We start from the raw sequence: 14,988 nt of genomic DNA on the forward strand, positions 1-14,988 counted from the left end.
TCAAAATCGCGAAAATTTTTGCCAAAAATACAAAGGGGTAAGCCTTGCTGTTTTTTTGGGTGAAAAACTTTCGGTCTCCGATTCGATTTGTATGACCCTTTTCTGACCAATTGGACCTCCAGGAACTCAGAAAACGCAGCGAAAAGAGCGTGGGATCAACAGGGAAGAAGTTACGAAGGAAAAAGCACCTGCTGAAAAATGTCGAAATCTCGGGTTTTCGTTTTTTGGCTCCAACTTTTGATCCGCTGCTCGCAGCGTATCGGGACTGCGCTTAATCGATTAGTCTCGCAAAATCACCTCGGAATAGTACCAGAAAGAATTGATTTCAGCACTTTTCAAAATCGCGAAAATTTTCGTCAAAAATACAAAGGGGTTAGCCTTGCTGTTTTTTTGGGTGAAAAACTTTACGTCTCCGATTCGATTTGTATGACCATTTTTCGACCAATTGGACGTCCAGGAACTCAGAAAACGCAGCGAAAAGAGCGTGGGATCAACAGGGAAGAAGTTACGAAGGAAAAAGCACCTGCTGAAAAATGTCGAAAACTCAGGTTCTGGTTCTTTGTCTCTAACTTTTGATCCGCTGCTCGCAGCGTATCGGGACTGCGCTTAATCGATTAGTCTCGCAAAATCACGTCGGAATAGAACCAGAAAGAATTGATTTCAGCACTTTTCAAAATCGCGAAAATTTTCGCCAAAAATACAAAGGGGTTAGCCTTGCTGTTTTTTTGGGCGAAAAACTTTTGGTCTCCGATTCGATTTGTATGACCCTTTTCTGACCAATTGGACCCCCAGGAACTCAGAAAACGCAGCGAAAAGAGCGTGGGATCAACAGGGAAGAAGTTACGAAGGAAAAAGCACCTGCTGAAAAATGTCGAAATCTCGGGTTTTCGTTTTTTGGCTCCAACTTTTGATCCGCTGCTCGCAGCGTATCGGGACTGCGCCCAATCGATTTCTCTCGCAAAATTACGTCGGAATAGTGCGTAAAAGAATTCATATCAGCACTTTTCAAAATCGCGAAAATTTTTGCCAAAAATACAAAGGGGTAAGCCTTGCTGTTTTTTTGGGTGAAAAACTTTCGGTCTCCGATTCGATTTGTATGACCCTTTTCTGACCAATTGGACCTCCAGGAACTCAGAAAACGCAGCGAAAACAGCGTGGGATCAACAGGATAGAAATCACGAAGGAAAAAGAACCTGCTGAAAAATGTCGAAATCTCGGGTTTTCGTTTTTTGGCTCCAACTTTTGATCCGCTGCTCGCAGCGTATCGGGACTGCGCTTAATCGATTAGTCTCGCAAAATCACCTCGGAATAGAACCAGAAAGAATTGATTTCAGCACTTTTCAAAATCGCGAAAATTTTCGCCAAAAATACAAAGGGGTTAGCCTTGCTGTTTTTTTGGGCGAAAAACTTTTGGTCTCCGATTCGATTTGTATGACCCTTTTCTGACCAATTGGACCTCCAGGAACTCAGAAAACGCAGCGAAAAGAGCGTGGGATCAACAGGGAAGAAGTTACGAAGGAAAAAGCACCTGCTGAAAAATGTCGAAAACTCAGGTTCTGGTTCTTTGTCTCTAACTTTTGATCCGCTGCTCGCAGCGTATCGGGACTGCGCTTAATCGATTAGTCTCGCAAAATCACGTCGGAATAGAACCAGAAAGAATTGATTTCAGCACTTTTCAAAATCGCGAAAATTTTCGCCAAAAATACAAAGGAGTTAGCCTTGCTGTTTTTTTGGGCGAAAAACTTTTGGTCTCCGATTCGATTTGTATGACCCTTTTCTGACCAATTGGACCCCCAGGAACTCAGAAAACGCAGCGAAAAGAGCGTGGGATCAACAGGGAAGAAGTTACGAAGGAAAAAGCACCTGCTGAAAAATGTCGAAAACTCAGGTTCTGGTTCTTTGTCTCTAACTTTTGATCCGCTGCTCTCAGCGTATCGGGACTGCGCTTAATCGATTAGTCTCGCAAAATCACGTCGGAATAGAACCAGAAAGAATTGATTTCAGCACTTTTCAAAATCGCGAAAATTTTCGCCAAAAATACAAAGGGGTTAGCCTTGCTGTTTTTTTGGGCGAAAAACTTTTGGTCTCCGATTCGATTTGTATGACCCTTTTCTGACCAATTGGACCTCCAGGAACTCAGAAAACGCAGCGAAAAGAGCGTGGGATCAACAGGGAAGAAGTTACGAAGGAAAAAGCACCTGCTGAAAAATGTCGAAATTTCGGGTTTTCGTTTTTTGGCTCCAACTTTTGATGCGTTGATCGCAGCGTATTGGGACTGCGCCCAATCGATTTCTCTCGCAAAATTACGTCGGAATAGTGCGTGAAAGAATTCATATCAACACTTTTCAAAATCGCGAAAATTTTTGCCGAAAATACAAAGGGGTTAGCCTTGCTGTTTTTTTGGGCGAAAAACTTTTGGTCTCCGATTCGATTTGTATGACCCTTTTCTGACCAATTGGACCTCCAGGAACTCAGAAAACGCAGCGAAAAGAGCGTGGGATCAACAGGGAAGAAGTTACGAAGGAAAAAGCACCTGCTGAAAAATGTCGAAAACTCAGGTTCTGGTTCTTTGTCTCTAACTTTTGATCCGCTGCTCGCAGCGTATCGGGACTGCGCTTAATCGATTAGTCTCGCAAAATCACGTCGGAATAGAACCAGAAAGAATTGATTTCAGCACTTTTCAAAATCGCGAAAATTTTCGCCAAAAATACAAAGGGGTTAGCCTTGCTGTTTTTTTGGGCGAAAAACTTTTGGTCTCCGATTCGATTTGTATGACCCTTTTCTGACCAATTGGACCTCCAGGAACTCAGAAAACGCAGCGAAAAGAGCGTGGGATCAACAGGGAAGAAGTTACGAAGGAAAAAGCACCTGCTGAAAAATGTCGAAATTTCGGGTTTTCGTTTTTTGGCTCCAACTTTTGATGCGTTGATCGCAGCGTATTGGGACTGCGCCCAATCGATTTCTCTCGCAAAATTACGTCGGAATAGTGCGTGAAAGAATTCATATCAACACTTTTCAAAATCGCGAAAATTTTTGCCGAAAATACAAAGGGGTTAGCCTTGCTGTTTTTTTGGGCGAAAAACTTTTGGTCTCCGATTCGATTTGTATGACCCTTTTCTGACCAATTGGACCTCCAGGAACTCAGAAAACGCAGCGAAAAGAGCGTGGGATCAACAGGGAAGAAGTTACGAAGGAAAAAGCACCTGCTGAAAAATGTCGAAAACTCAGGTTCTGGTTCTTTGTCTCTAACTTTTGATCCGCTGCTCGCAGCGTATCGGGACTGCGCTTAATCGATTAGTCTCGCAAAATCACGTCGGAATAGTACCAGAAAGAATTGATTTCAGCACTTTTCAAAATCGCGAAAATTTTCGCCAAAAATACAAAGGGGTTAGCCTTGCTGTTTTTTTGGGCGAAAAACTTTTGGTCTCCGATTCGATTTGTATGACCCTTTTCTGACCAATTGGACCCCCAGGAACTCAGAAAACGCAGCGAAAAGAGCGTGGGATCAACAGGGAAGAAGTTACGAAGGAAAAAGCACCTGCTGAAAAATGTCGAAAACTCAGGTTCTGGTTCTTTGTCTCTAACTTTTGATCCGCTGCTCTCAGCGTATCGGGACTGCGCTTAATCGATTAGTCTCGCAAAATCACGTCGGAATAGAACCAGAAAGAATTGATTTCAGCACTTTTCAAAATCGCGAAAATTTTCGCCAAAAATACAAAGGGGTTAGCCTTGCTGTTTTTTTGGGCGAAAAACTTTTGGTCTCCGATTCGATTTGTATGACCCTTTTCTGACCAATTGGACCTCCAGGAACTCAGAAAACGCAGCGAAAAGAGCGTGGGATCAACAGGGAAGAAGTTACGAAGGAAAAAGCACCTGCTGAAAAATGTCGAAATTTCGGGTTTTCGTTTTTTGGCTCCAACTTTTGATGCGTTGATCGCAGCGTATTGGGACTGCGCCCAATCGATTTCTCTCGCAAAATTACGTCGGAATAGTGCGTGAAAGAATTCATATCAACACTTTTCAAAATCGCGAAAATTTTTGCCGAAAATACAAAGGGGTTAGCCTTGCTGTTTTTTTGGGCGAAAAACTTTTGGTCTCCGATTCGATTTGTATGACCCTTTTCTGACCAATTGGACGTCCAGGAACTCAGAAAACGCAGCGAAAACAGCGTGGGATCAACAGGATAGAAATCACGAAGGAAAAAGAACCTGCTGGAAAATGTCGAAATCTCGGGTTTTCATTTTTTGGCTATAACTTTTGATCCGCTGCTCGCAGCGTATCGGGACTGCGCTTAATCGATTAGTCTCGCAAAATCACGTCGGAATAGAACCAGAAAGAATTGATTTCAGCACTTTTCAAAATCGCGAAAATTTTCGCCAAAAATACAAAGGGGTAAGCCTTGCTGTTTTTTTGGGCGAAAAACTTTACGTCTCCGATTCGATTTGTATGACCCTTTTCCGACCAATGGGACCTCCAGGGACTCAGAAATCGCAGCGAAAAGAGCGTGGGATCAACAGGGAAGAAGTTACGAAGGAAAAAGCACCTGCTGAAAAATGTCGAAAACTCAGGTTCTGGTTCTTTGTCTGTAACTTTTGATCCGCTGCTCGCAGCGTATCGGGACTGCGCTTAATCGATTAGTCTCGCAAAATCACGTCGGAATAGTACCAGAAAGAATTGATTTCAGCACTTTTCAAAATCGCGAAAATTTTCGCCAAAAATACAAAGGGGTAAGCCTTGCTGTTTTTTTGGGCGAAAAACTTTACGTCTCCGATTCGATTTGTATGACCCTTTTCTGACCAATTGGACCTCCAGGAACTCAGAAAACGCAGCGAAAAGAGCGTGGGATCAACAGGGAAGAAGTTACGAAGGAAAAAGCACCTGCTGAAAAATGTCGAAATTTCGGGTTTTCGTTTTTTGGCTCCAACTTTTGATGCGTTGATCGCAGCGTATTGGGACTGCGCCCAATCGATTTCTCTCGCAAAATTACGTCGGAATAGTGCGTGAAAGAATTCATATCAACACTTTTCAAAATCGCGAAAATTTTCGCCAAAAATACAAAGGGGTTAGCCTTGCTGTTTTTTTGGGCGAAAAACTTTTGGTCTCCGATTCGATTTGTATGACCCTTTTCTGACCAATTGGACCTCCAGGAACTCAGAAAACGCAGCGAAAAGAGCGTGGGATCAACAGGGAAGAAGTTACGAAGGAAAAAGCACCTGCTGAAAAATGTCGAAAACTCAGGTTCTGGTTTTTTGTCTCTAACTTCTGATCCGATGCTCGCAGCGTATCGGGACTGCGCTTAATCGATTAGTCTTGCAAAATCACGTCGGAATAGTACCAGAAAGAATTGATTTCAGCACTTTTCAAAATCGCGAAAATTTTCGCCAAAAATACAACGGGGTTAGCCTTACTTTTTTCTTCATTTTCTGAACCAAAAATTTTTCCTGATTCGATTTGTATGACCCTTCCAACCTTACCCCTTTCCGAGCCAAAAATCTACAGCTGTAGAATCGATTTGTTTGAACTGTTTTAGATTGATTACCCAAGTATTGCAAATCAAGGTATTCGAAGCATTGGGGGACCGTCACCTGAGAAGTTACGAAGAAAGTGCAGCGAAACGTAATCTAATCGTAAGCATCATTCGTGTTATTTCTGGTTTCGTAAAATAGTAACAATACAATATTATTCGTGTAGTATCCTGCAGAGGTGCATAGCTTCTAGGCTTAGACCGGAACTTAAATTGCGCTTACAAACTATAATATCAACTCCCTTGTATATTTCACATTCTGCTAAGAGCTATGTATATGGCACTATTTTTTCCTTATATGTTAGTCAGACTCCTCATGTATTGTCTGTTCATTGTATTGCATTTATTTTCTTGTCATCAAGTCCAATACTATTGGAAATATTATACTTATCATATCAATGATTGCTTCATTGTAGTAATTACTGGTACATCACAGTAGTATTAGTATAGTGTACTGTGTAGTATAACATATCAGAGTCATACCATTCGGAAACTTGGTAAAGTAGTACGCACTGACTTCACAGACACTTGAACACTTGCATCACAACTGAGGCACATTAAATAAACTGAAACTGGAACTCTGTAGCTATGAGTTTGTGATATAATCTATTTGAATTTCTTGAAAACCCCATACAAATTGAATAATTTCTAGCTGTAAGTTTCGAATCGTTGTTGGCAGCGTGTCTAACTTATGCGCAATTGATTCCTTTTGAAAAATTATGTCGATATTGTGCATCAAAGAATTATTTAGACTATCTCTTAAAATCGGCTCATTGTCAAGTTTGAGTGACAAAATCCAAAAGGATTAGACTTGCTTTTTGCGATTTCCAGGACTCTTGATTTCCGTAAAAAGGTCCTGGACACACCGAAATATTTTCAGTATGAACTATGCGGTAATAAACATATGAAAAGTAATTTTAATTATGGACGAGTGCACGATTCTGTAAGAATAACAACGAATTGGATTATTCTTTTGCCTCGGATAACCGTTGCCGTTTTGTTCGATATCCTTCTGGCTTCTTTAGGTTCTCCGTTTGTTGACATTTCCAATCGACTTTCCTAGATTTTTCAATTCTCAGGGTAAAAACGCAACTGAGAACCACTGACTCAACCACGTGGTTGAGACTCGTGGCATTTTGCTGTTGTGTCAATTTGACGCCCGTGAAAATCCAGCCTAAATAGTAAAGAGAATGGTAAGTATAATTTTAGTGAAAACTGATACTTGTTTGCAAGTCTGACAGAGGACGGGGAATCGGGACGCAATGCTTCGTGGGCATAATGAGACTTTGTGGAAATATAACATCGTTTTATTTATATAAAAAGAAAAAATGATTACGGCAAAAACGTTTTACAAAAATAAGATTATAATTATAAATTTGGATGGACAGTTCTTGTTGTGTATAATCGGTAACAGATGCATGTTTGAATACAATCGCGATAGACTAATATCTATGCATGCTACCCGATACAATTTCGATCACTACAAAATTTCTTTGACTGGTAGATCGTGGTAAACAAATTTTCAAATCCATTTGTTCATATAATTCTACTTTGACTCGGTTGTCGTTCATATTATTATTTGAACATATCTTCAAATTTTATACATCCCGCTCGGCTAGTATTGTACAGACACAAATATATTACATAAAAATTAGGGTCGTCTTATTTTAGACCTTGGTCAATAAATATCGATCTCAAAATTATTTTTATGCTCTACTTGATACTATATTGATTTCGGGTTGAGCCAAAAAATGAGGTTTGCAGTTTGGATTTTAAATCCTTTTATGTACCTCGATATATTTTCTGACCCACTGTCATTTTTGTAACGTGATACCAAGGCTGATACGAAAACAAGAAAATTAAAAATATGGGGTGAGATTGAAATTTACGATAAGACGATCCTAAAAGCATACAACTACACATCCCGAGATTGATTAATTATGCGTATATGCATAGGTAGTATTCGTAAATCTTGTCTCTTTTGGCACGCCCCAAGTATGAAATATTTATATTGCTGTGTATACCTATATGTATAACGTAAATTCATTGTTATTGTAGGCATTAATAGTATGACACGTAAAATAGATATGAGAACTATATGTACGCGTGCCTGCAAAACTTTTGAATACGATTTAATTACTACATGTTTATTCGAGTTTCTCCCTCTTTAATCATGGCATTGCGTCATTTAATTAATATTCATCATTGGTGCGTTACCATTTACGGAGAATTCAAAGTTTTTCCAGCGAGGGCTGCCGCTTTCGAAAGAACGATTTGAATATCCATGGAAGGAAAATTCTGCAAAGAAAAGCCAAATATAAACTTCAATGAAACATTCTAGTTTTCAATTCTGAGTAAAATATACGATGCAAATAATCTTATTTATTTCCATGATAGACTTTTAATTACCTGTAATAGTTTAACGTTCGTGGCAAAATCACCAGCTAAAAGTTGTTCCCTGAGTAATCTACAAGAAATACGTCCGTTACTTTCTTGGAATGTACACATCTTGCAGATTTTCGATGATAATCAAAACGAATACGTACAATATCATAGCGCAGCAGATATGGATGAGAAAACTAAATCTGTTTTCGTCTGCGAATAATGAGTCCCAAATTCTCATCACATCGGGAAGTGGGAATTCTTGAGAAAGTAGAAGCGTCAACCACCTGAAAGACAAATTTGTCTGAGAAATAGCAGTCTTGATGAAAATTCAATAACGTTTGTAAGCGTAAATCAAAATTTTACCTGAAGCTGTAGTACTGGGGGCATAATTCTTGTTGATTCAAGCGTAGCCAAACGTCGTAATCGTGGTCCTTAACTTGCCGGGTCAGCTTGGTCATCATTGAATTTATTCCGAATTCAGCTTCATCCAGAGACTTGATAAAAAAGTCGCGAATTTCTGCCATTAAATTAGTGAAGCAAAAAAACGTATCAGCCTCTGCATACTCTGGAAATATAAAACGGTAGCAAACATTGAACAATCGACTGGAGTTGCTGAGAATTTAAGCTTATAACTATTTAAAAAGCCAACCTACCTCTCCATTGCCAGTCAGGATCGCAAGCGAAGGCATGATAGATTGGACCAACTATTTCGTTCATACCCTGTACATACCCTTGGCCAGGATTTAACTTTGCGTATATAAATAAAATCCTTTCCAAGACTTCCCAGTGAGCCTCACCTCCTTCCGATAGTGGCGCATAATCTTCAACTGCCTTTCTGACCGCGACTGCTATCTACAGATTTGACGATATCAAATTACAGGGTAATTCGAGCAGGGTTGAACTTATTAAAGGTCACAGTTATCTGTACATGATAGTACTGTACCTGCTGATCTCCGCAATAGTGAAAATCGGAAACACAAACAAAGATTGGTAACTTTAACTGCCGCTATATTTCTACTCGTTAAATATTTCAATAGTTACCTTGGTTATTCCCAGTCCCTTTCTCTCGACGTTAGCACTTTTCAAAACCGTGTGTTGGACTCTTCGATGCAGACGCTTTACACCGCTGGTATTAACGATCGCTGTGCACGGGTAATCTGTGCCTTGTTGAAAAAATGATATGTCTGGGCACAGTCGTCTGGATGAGAGCAAAAGGTTGTCAAAATCGATTAAGAAGTCGGCTCTGATATTCTTACAGTTGGTTTAGAGATTCATTTCAAGCACTGAATAGGCGTCAACCTCTACAAATATTTGTTGATGACTGTGCAGACTTATTTCCACAATGAAAACCTCGAACTACGCTGGGAACAATGCATTAAAAAATATTAAATACTGACCTCACGTCTTTGTCAATTTGCAACAGCACTTCATTATCTTTGAAGAAAGTCTGCCATTTACTGTCCGGGTTCAAGTTCAAAGGATGGTCATCAAAAGTGACGTCAACTCTGTCGCCATCGTTATCTGACTCCCCTGGCATCACAATCAAATCTTCTACAAGAGCGATATGAAATTTACATTGATATTAACTATTTAATACGAATAGCCTCATACAAATAAATCTAGTTTTCCTCACCGATGAAAGTTTTGTACAACTCTCTCTTACGTGTCAGAGTCTCTGACCAACTCGCTTTTGTGGGTGGTAGGTAGTTTAGCAGTAATTTCCAGCATAGCGGCCTCAGTCCGCCTTCATCCGGAATTCCTTTGTACGAATTGAGAATAAACGATTACAACAGAAATGTCGATGATAGTAATGATCACAATACTATAAGCACAAGTAATATAAATAAACTGAGGTGAATAGAAAGATTAAGTCTACAGATCTAATTGCGTCAAGATTCTCAGCAGATAACAGTTAAGCAATTATTTTTCCATCACACAATGCGTACCGTGAAAGCATAATCTTCTGAGATTCGAAAGATCTATTTCTTCGGATTTTGTGATCTCCTCGTAATCGCTTAACCTAAAAATTTCAAAGAGATAAATGAATATTGCGAATTCGTATTTCGCTAAAGAATGATTTAACATTTGAATCGTAATATTATTACCTCTTCCTTAGTATGCTCATTGTCTCTGGCATGTGGGCAGTCGATGTCAGATATTTTTCCCTTATCAGCCTGGGCCGTGTGTCAGAAGGGGCGTATTTAGTCCGTAAATCTCGTACATAACCTTCGCCTCATTTGTTCAATCTTGTATGTTGCAAGTAGAATTACTAGACGCCATGTTAATTCACTTTTTTTAATAAACTTTCCACGAACCTTATAATGCTTAATCGTCTCTTAACAAATATTCTACGCTTAATATTATTTGAAGAAGGGGAGATGTCACCGTAGATATCATGCATTACACCACTATAACCAAAATTACGTTTTCTCGAGGTCACATCTCTGATCATATGCTGTCCCAATATTCTTGAACCAGAGACGTGCCAGCGATTATCAGTGACGGTAAGTTTCCGCCAATAATCTACCACCGTAATTACATTCGTGTAGTGCGTGATGCGGGCCTTAGGCGCCCTCACCTCAAGAGCGTGTAGGTAATGTAGGAACAATGATTTATCATCATTCTGAAGCCTGCAATGAGCTGGAGGGATAAAACAGAATCCAGAACAGTTCACCGACAGGTAGCAGCAGAGTGCGCGATTCAAGTTGCGAGCAAGCTGGCATGCTGCGCAGAATATTGAAATAATTTAAAATCTCTCAATTTTTTAGTTAGCCAAGACTGCATGAAATCATTCAAGATAAGATTGCAGCCTGTATGATCGATTGTAAAATATAGATATTTCTGACTCAAGATCTTCTCGCTCGTTATATCTTATAAGTGGATATAAAGTATTGATAACACTGTATGGCTATATGAATAACGTGCTATGCAATTTATTGCACAATTTATCGTAGATTTCGTGACATTTATTCCGTATTTATATAGACAGAATGGGATCGTTTTTCTTACTGCATCATCGAGGTCAGCATTTTATGGACTGTTCCGGAAAACTGGTATTTATTACGCGGCTATGCGTGGACTTATTACGTTTTATGACCATCTCTACATAAATCCTATCAGGCGATATGTAATTTCAGATATCAGTGAGAAGATCGTAATGGGGATGTTGCACACCATAAACAAATATTATACAAAAACCTATACAAATATCTACGTCTATTTTGCCGCTGAGAGATGAACGTGGATAGAATTGGCGTTTATTTTTGGAGTTAACGGACGTCTTAATCATACAGTTGATTTTTATTTCGTATACCGTTAGACCTTGACTGCTGTTTTCACGGTATTAATCATACAGTGTGCATCTTTCAATAATCAAAACTAGAATACAAAAGAGAATAAATTTTTTTTCTTCCAGTAGTTTCGACGCCTATGATTTTAATTTACCTTACACCTGGGCACATGCATACACGTTTCGCACATTCGCCGATCTGTTTTCGCACTACTTATAATTTAATCAAATTATTGCGATTAGCTTCACGTGGCTAAGTAGATTGCATTTATATTTATCTTCTACCGCACACATGTACGTATGTATGGAGGCGCCTCGCCCATGGGCGTAAATAATCAGTTATCGTTTGGATTCCATAATAACAGGAAACGATATTCGACCTGCTATCTACAAATAAACAAGTTTAACTGAAAACTGGATATAGAACGAGGTATAGAATATGAAGAAAAAGAGAAACTGAAAAAGCTGAAGAGAGCCAAGAAAGCGTTAGAAATTCAGGCATTTATACAACTGGTGCGAATTAAATAGAAAACTCGAGAATACGTCAGGAGGGAAATGGTAAAAGATACGTTTGCAGACTCGACGCGTTATATGACTACGGCATTCGTACAGCTGGTATACGTAGGTAGATTTTTACTTAAGGAACGGTGAGCGTGCGAAGGTACCGCTTGTGCTGCTTCTATCTCCTCGCATCCACCGGTTTCAGCCAGAAAGGAAGGTAGAATTTACAAAGCGCATTGCAAAGTAATTGAGTTTGAAATCCTGAGCGTATATGTATATGTCAACTAGGTGCAGGCCGTACAGACCCATGTAGAGTGCAGTGAGTAGAGCGGAGAATAGCTTCCCTCGGCCCTCTTGGAATTTTTTTCCTGGACAATATACTTCATTTGGCAGATGCATTCGCTTGTTTTACGGTAGAACCTACGAAGTAGAGGAGATGAGAGGAGACGAAAGGAGAGGAGAGGAAAGGAAACTATAAAACGCGACATTGACCCAATAAATGCAGGACTCGCCGTTGGATCCATTTTCCTGTAGTAATATTTTAGTACCGTTTGATATAACGTAATACGTATCATGCAAGGCGAACGAAAAACAGACAGACGTCCGGAGTGATACGTTTATTATTTATTTATCCACTTCTCCTTGTATGCATACGTTGGTGTAACAGCTGCTGCCTACGTACGCATTATAATTCTCATTTATACACATGTAACCTCTGCCTTGAGTCATGACCCTGCGGGATGGCCTCTGGCGAAAATATTCTACGGATTGCGTAATCCGTAGCGTGGGGAGTTTCTTTATAGTATTTTATGTATTTATATTTTATTGTATTCGTCGTTACGCCCCACATCAATAGCGTGTGAGTCGGATCATGTACGGTTACAGGTAAGCGGATACACGCTTTTCTCGTTCGTAAAATCGTTTTAAAAGCAATAATGACACTCGTGAGTACATAAATCTTTTCATTTTTCAATAACAAAACGAACAGTGAAGGCCGAATTCAATTTTGTTCAAGTTTAGTTAGCGAAAAATTAAATTAACTATCCAAAAGCGCTAAAAATACGGCAAGAACGTAATTTTTCGAAAAAAATTTCATATCTTTTTTTCTGTAATGAACCGATTTTCAAATTGCTAACGCGATTTTGAAGAGCATACATTATACTATCAGGAAAAAGTTACTCTCCTTATATACTGTTGAAAAAACATATTAACTTCAGGATATGAAAATGGGAAAAATATAGAACACTAAAGTGCGAACAAAGTAAATAAAAAAGTAACAAAAAAATTATGTGTAAGGAGTTTTTGTATATTTTAAAGTTATTTTATTTTTTTTTTTTAAATAGTATGTGAATAGTAATAATAAATTGAAGAAGGAATCGCATAACCCGTTCAACTGCGATACCGCAAAGGCACCGTTCGGTGTGCCTCGCAGACGGCCAAGTTGTATCTTTGAGCCATTTCCGGGTAAAAAATAGCGCACGTTTTATACAAAGCGTCCGAGTCTACAGAGGAAATTGCTTCGGTATGCGAAGTATATTGCTTTAGATAATACATGTGACCATTGACGCATAAATGACCTAATAACAAGTTAAATATTTTGATATGAGTAAAAAAGTAAAATTCAATTACTTCCACAAAACATCAACGGCAGCGACAGAGCGGGGTAGTTAGCTACCCCAGCGGTTCTTTTTAATTGCTTCGTGCAATGACGAGTGGTGAGCTGATGCTACCTCCACTCTAACATCGCAGCCAGATAGTAAAACTGAATTGTGGTTACGGTCTCCGGCCGACAATGTCAATTTTTAGCTTAAAAGCGCAGTTTGAAAGACATGCGTTTTAGGGTCGAAACTAAAAACTAGCATTCGATAAAGATCGCGTATTCGAATTTACACGCATGATTGAGTCAAATTTGAGTCTATCAGCTGTGCAATACGGCGTTGCTGACAGTGATCAGATGACCGTTTTAGGTCAATTATACGAATATCTCGGTACGGAGAACCTTGTGTAGGCTGTCAGGCTCTCATTACCATACATTGAATATATATGGAGCGAAAAATCCGACAAAATACAATTTTCATAATAAAATGTGACGGTCTTGAAATAGTTCTATCCGTCTCTGTGTGACGATTTTTGATGCGTAAAATACCAAAGTTGCACCGATGCACCAAATGTAAATTCGATGTTACTGTTCTATTGCAATCGTGACGTTGGCGTATGTTAAAGTATTAAATAATTGCCTACCTAAAAAGCTTAACGAGGAAATGAGGCTCTGACAAGTGTTTCGGTAAAGAGTCTTTTGATTATCGGGTTCACGGTACGCGAACTTCTCTCTCTCGCTTTCTCTCTCTCGCAATGCGCTTCATGTCGAGGCTTTCATTAATAATTAAACGGGCAGCATATATTCCCCGAGCCGGTAGTTACGCACATTATGCAGATAGTCGTATCCCGTCATCGAGTGTAATTATACCGCGTAAGTGAGTATAACAATATAACATAAATACACGAGCGTAACAGCCTCGGCATGATAATTACATTATTATTATCATAAGCTCTGTAAACCCATTGGTAAAGGTGTGTTTCTTAATCGAGCCTCCCTCCTCCCCGCGTGTATAATGGATTACTCGAAAAAAACTTCAGTGTAGATGAAAATTTGTTTATCATATTTTAAATCACTCGAAAGAAGCTTCGGTCTTGTTCTCTTTATATTTATATTTATTTTACTAACGCGGCTTTTGCCGCACAAATATTTTTCTCACAACGTTAAAACAGATGGCTTCGCAAACATATATATTTTACTTTGAACTTCAAATATCTCGGCCACTGCAGATACCCAGTTATTACCATACTTTATATTCCTACTCACTATCGCGTTGAACACAAGTATTATAACTTGGCAGCATTGTGACTTATAGCATATTAAATAGCGAACCGGAAAAACAACTACTGGCTAATAAAACAATTTTACGGAGTAATAAACTGGTGTGAAGAAAAAAAAGACACACACACATTCACGTGGCATAAGTCTTCTCGAAATCAAAAGTAACCATCACGGAGCTTTGCACCCTGATTGAAATTGGTTTCGGTGTATTATCGATGGCTCTATATAGCTCCAGAGATGAGCATATATGTATGTATGTTTGGTGGGATTGAAATAGATCGTGACAAAGTTGCGAATTGATTCGTTGAAATGAATTGACAGAGTCTAGCATATGTGGACGAACACATACCACCAAGGTACATACATAAAGATACACATATGTCTATCTGCATATATATAGGCATGCACGTA

General features: G+C 39.2%; 1 protein-coding gene across 3 annotated transcripts; it reads right to left on the bottom strand.

The window, feature by feature from the left end:
* Positions 1–5,624: 5,624 nt before the first annotated feature.
* LOC124175525 (TBC1 domain family member 13) lies at positions 5,625–10,413 on the bottom strand. Of its 3 annotated transcripts, XM_046555871.1 has the most exons (12): positions 10,015–10,413; positions 9,856–9,929; positions 9,543–9,668; positions 9,307–9,460; positions 8,951–9,107; positions 8,853–8,855; positions 8,563–8,761; positions 8,273–8,474; positions 8,071–8,193; positions 7,934–7,991; positions 7,742–7,822; positions 5,625–6,698 (listed from the first exon to the last, which is right to left on the bottom strand). In XM_046555871.1, exons 1-11 carry the CDS (start codon positions 10,044–10,046, stop codon positions 7,745–7,747), a joined length of 1,206 nt encoding a protein of 401 aa, XP_046411827.1. In that variant the 5' UTR covers positions 10,047–10,413; the 3' UTR covers positions 5,625–6,698; positions 7,742–7,744. The 3 variants fall into 3 exon arrangements, with proteins under 3 accessions (XP_046411827.1, XP_046411826.1, XP_046411828.1); XM_046555870.1 differs by lacking the exon at positions 5,625–6,698 and having other exon boundaries at positions 6,816–7,822; positions 10,015–10,411; XM_046555872.1 differs by lacking the exons at positions 5,625–6,698; positions 8,853–8,855 and having other exon boundaries at positions 6,816–7,822; positions 10,015–10,408.
* Between the last annotated feature and the right edge of the window lie 4,575 nt (positions 10,414–14,988).

The sequence above is a fragment of the Neodiprion fabricii genome, chromosome 2 (genome assembly GCF_021155785.1).
Source record: "Neodiprion fabricii isolate iyNeoFabr1 chromosome 2, iyNeoFabr1.1, whole genome shotgun sequence".
NCBI lineage: Eukaryota > Metazoa > Arthropoda > Insecta > Hymenoptera > Diprionidae > Neodiprion > Neodiprion fabricii.

Bases quoted from the DNA above. Each gene is read 5' to 3' on its own strand.
- LOC124175525 (XM_046555871.1), bottom strand. From the start codon at position 10,046: ATGCCAGAGACAATGAGCATACTAAGGAAGAG. The intron at 9,930-10,014 runs GTAATAATATTA...TGAAATTTTTAG, and splicing joins ATGAGCATACTAAGGAAGAG to GTTAAGCGATTACGAGGAGA. The intron at 9,669-9,855 runs GTACGCATTGTG...ATTCGTACAAAG, and splicing joins CAGAAGATTATGCTTTCACG to GAATTCCGGATGAAGGCGGA.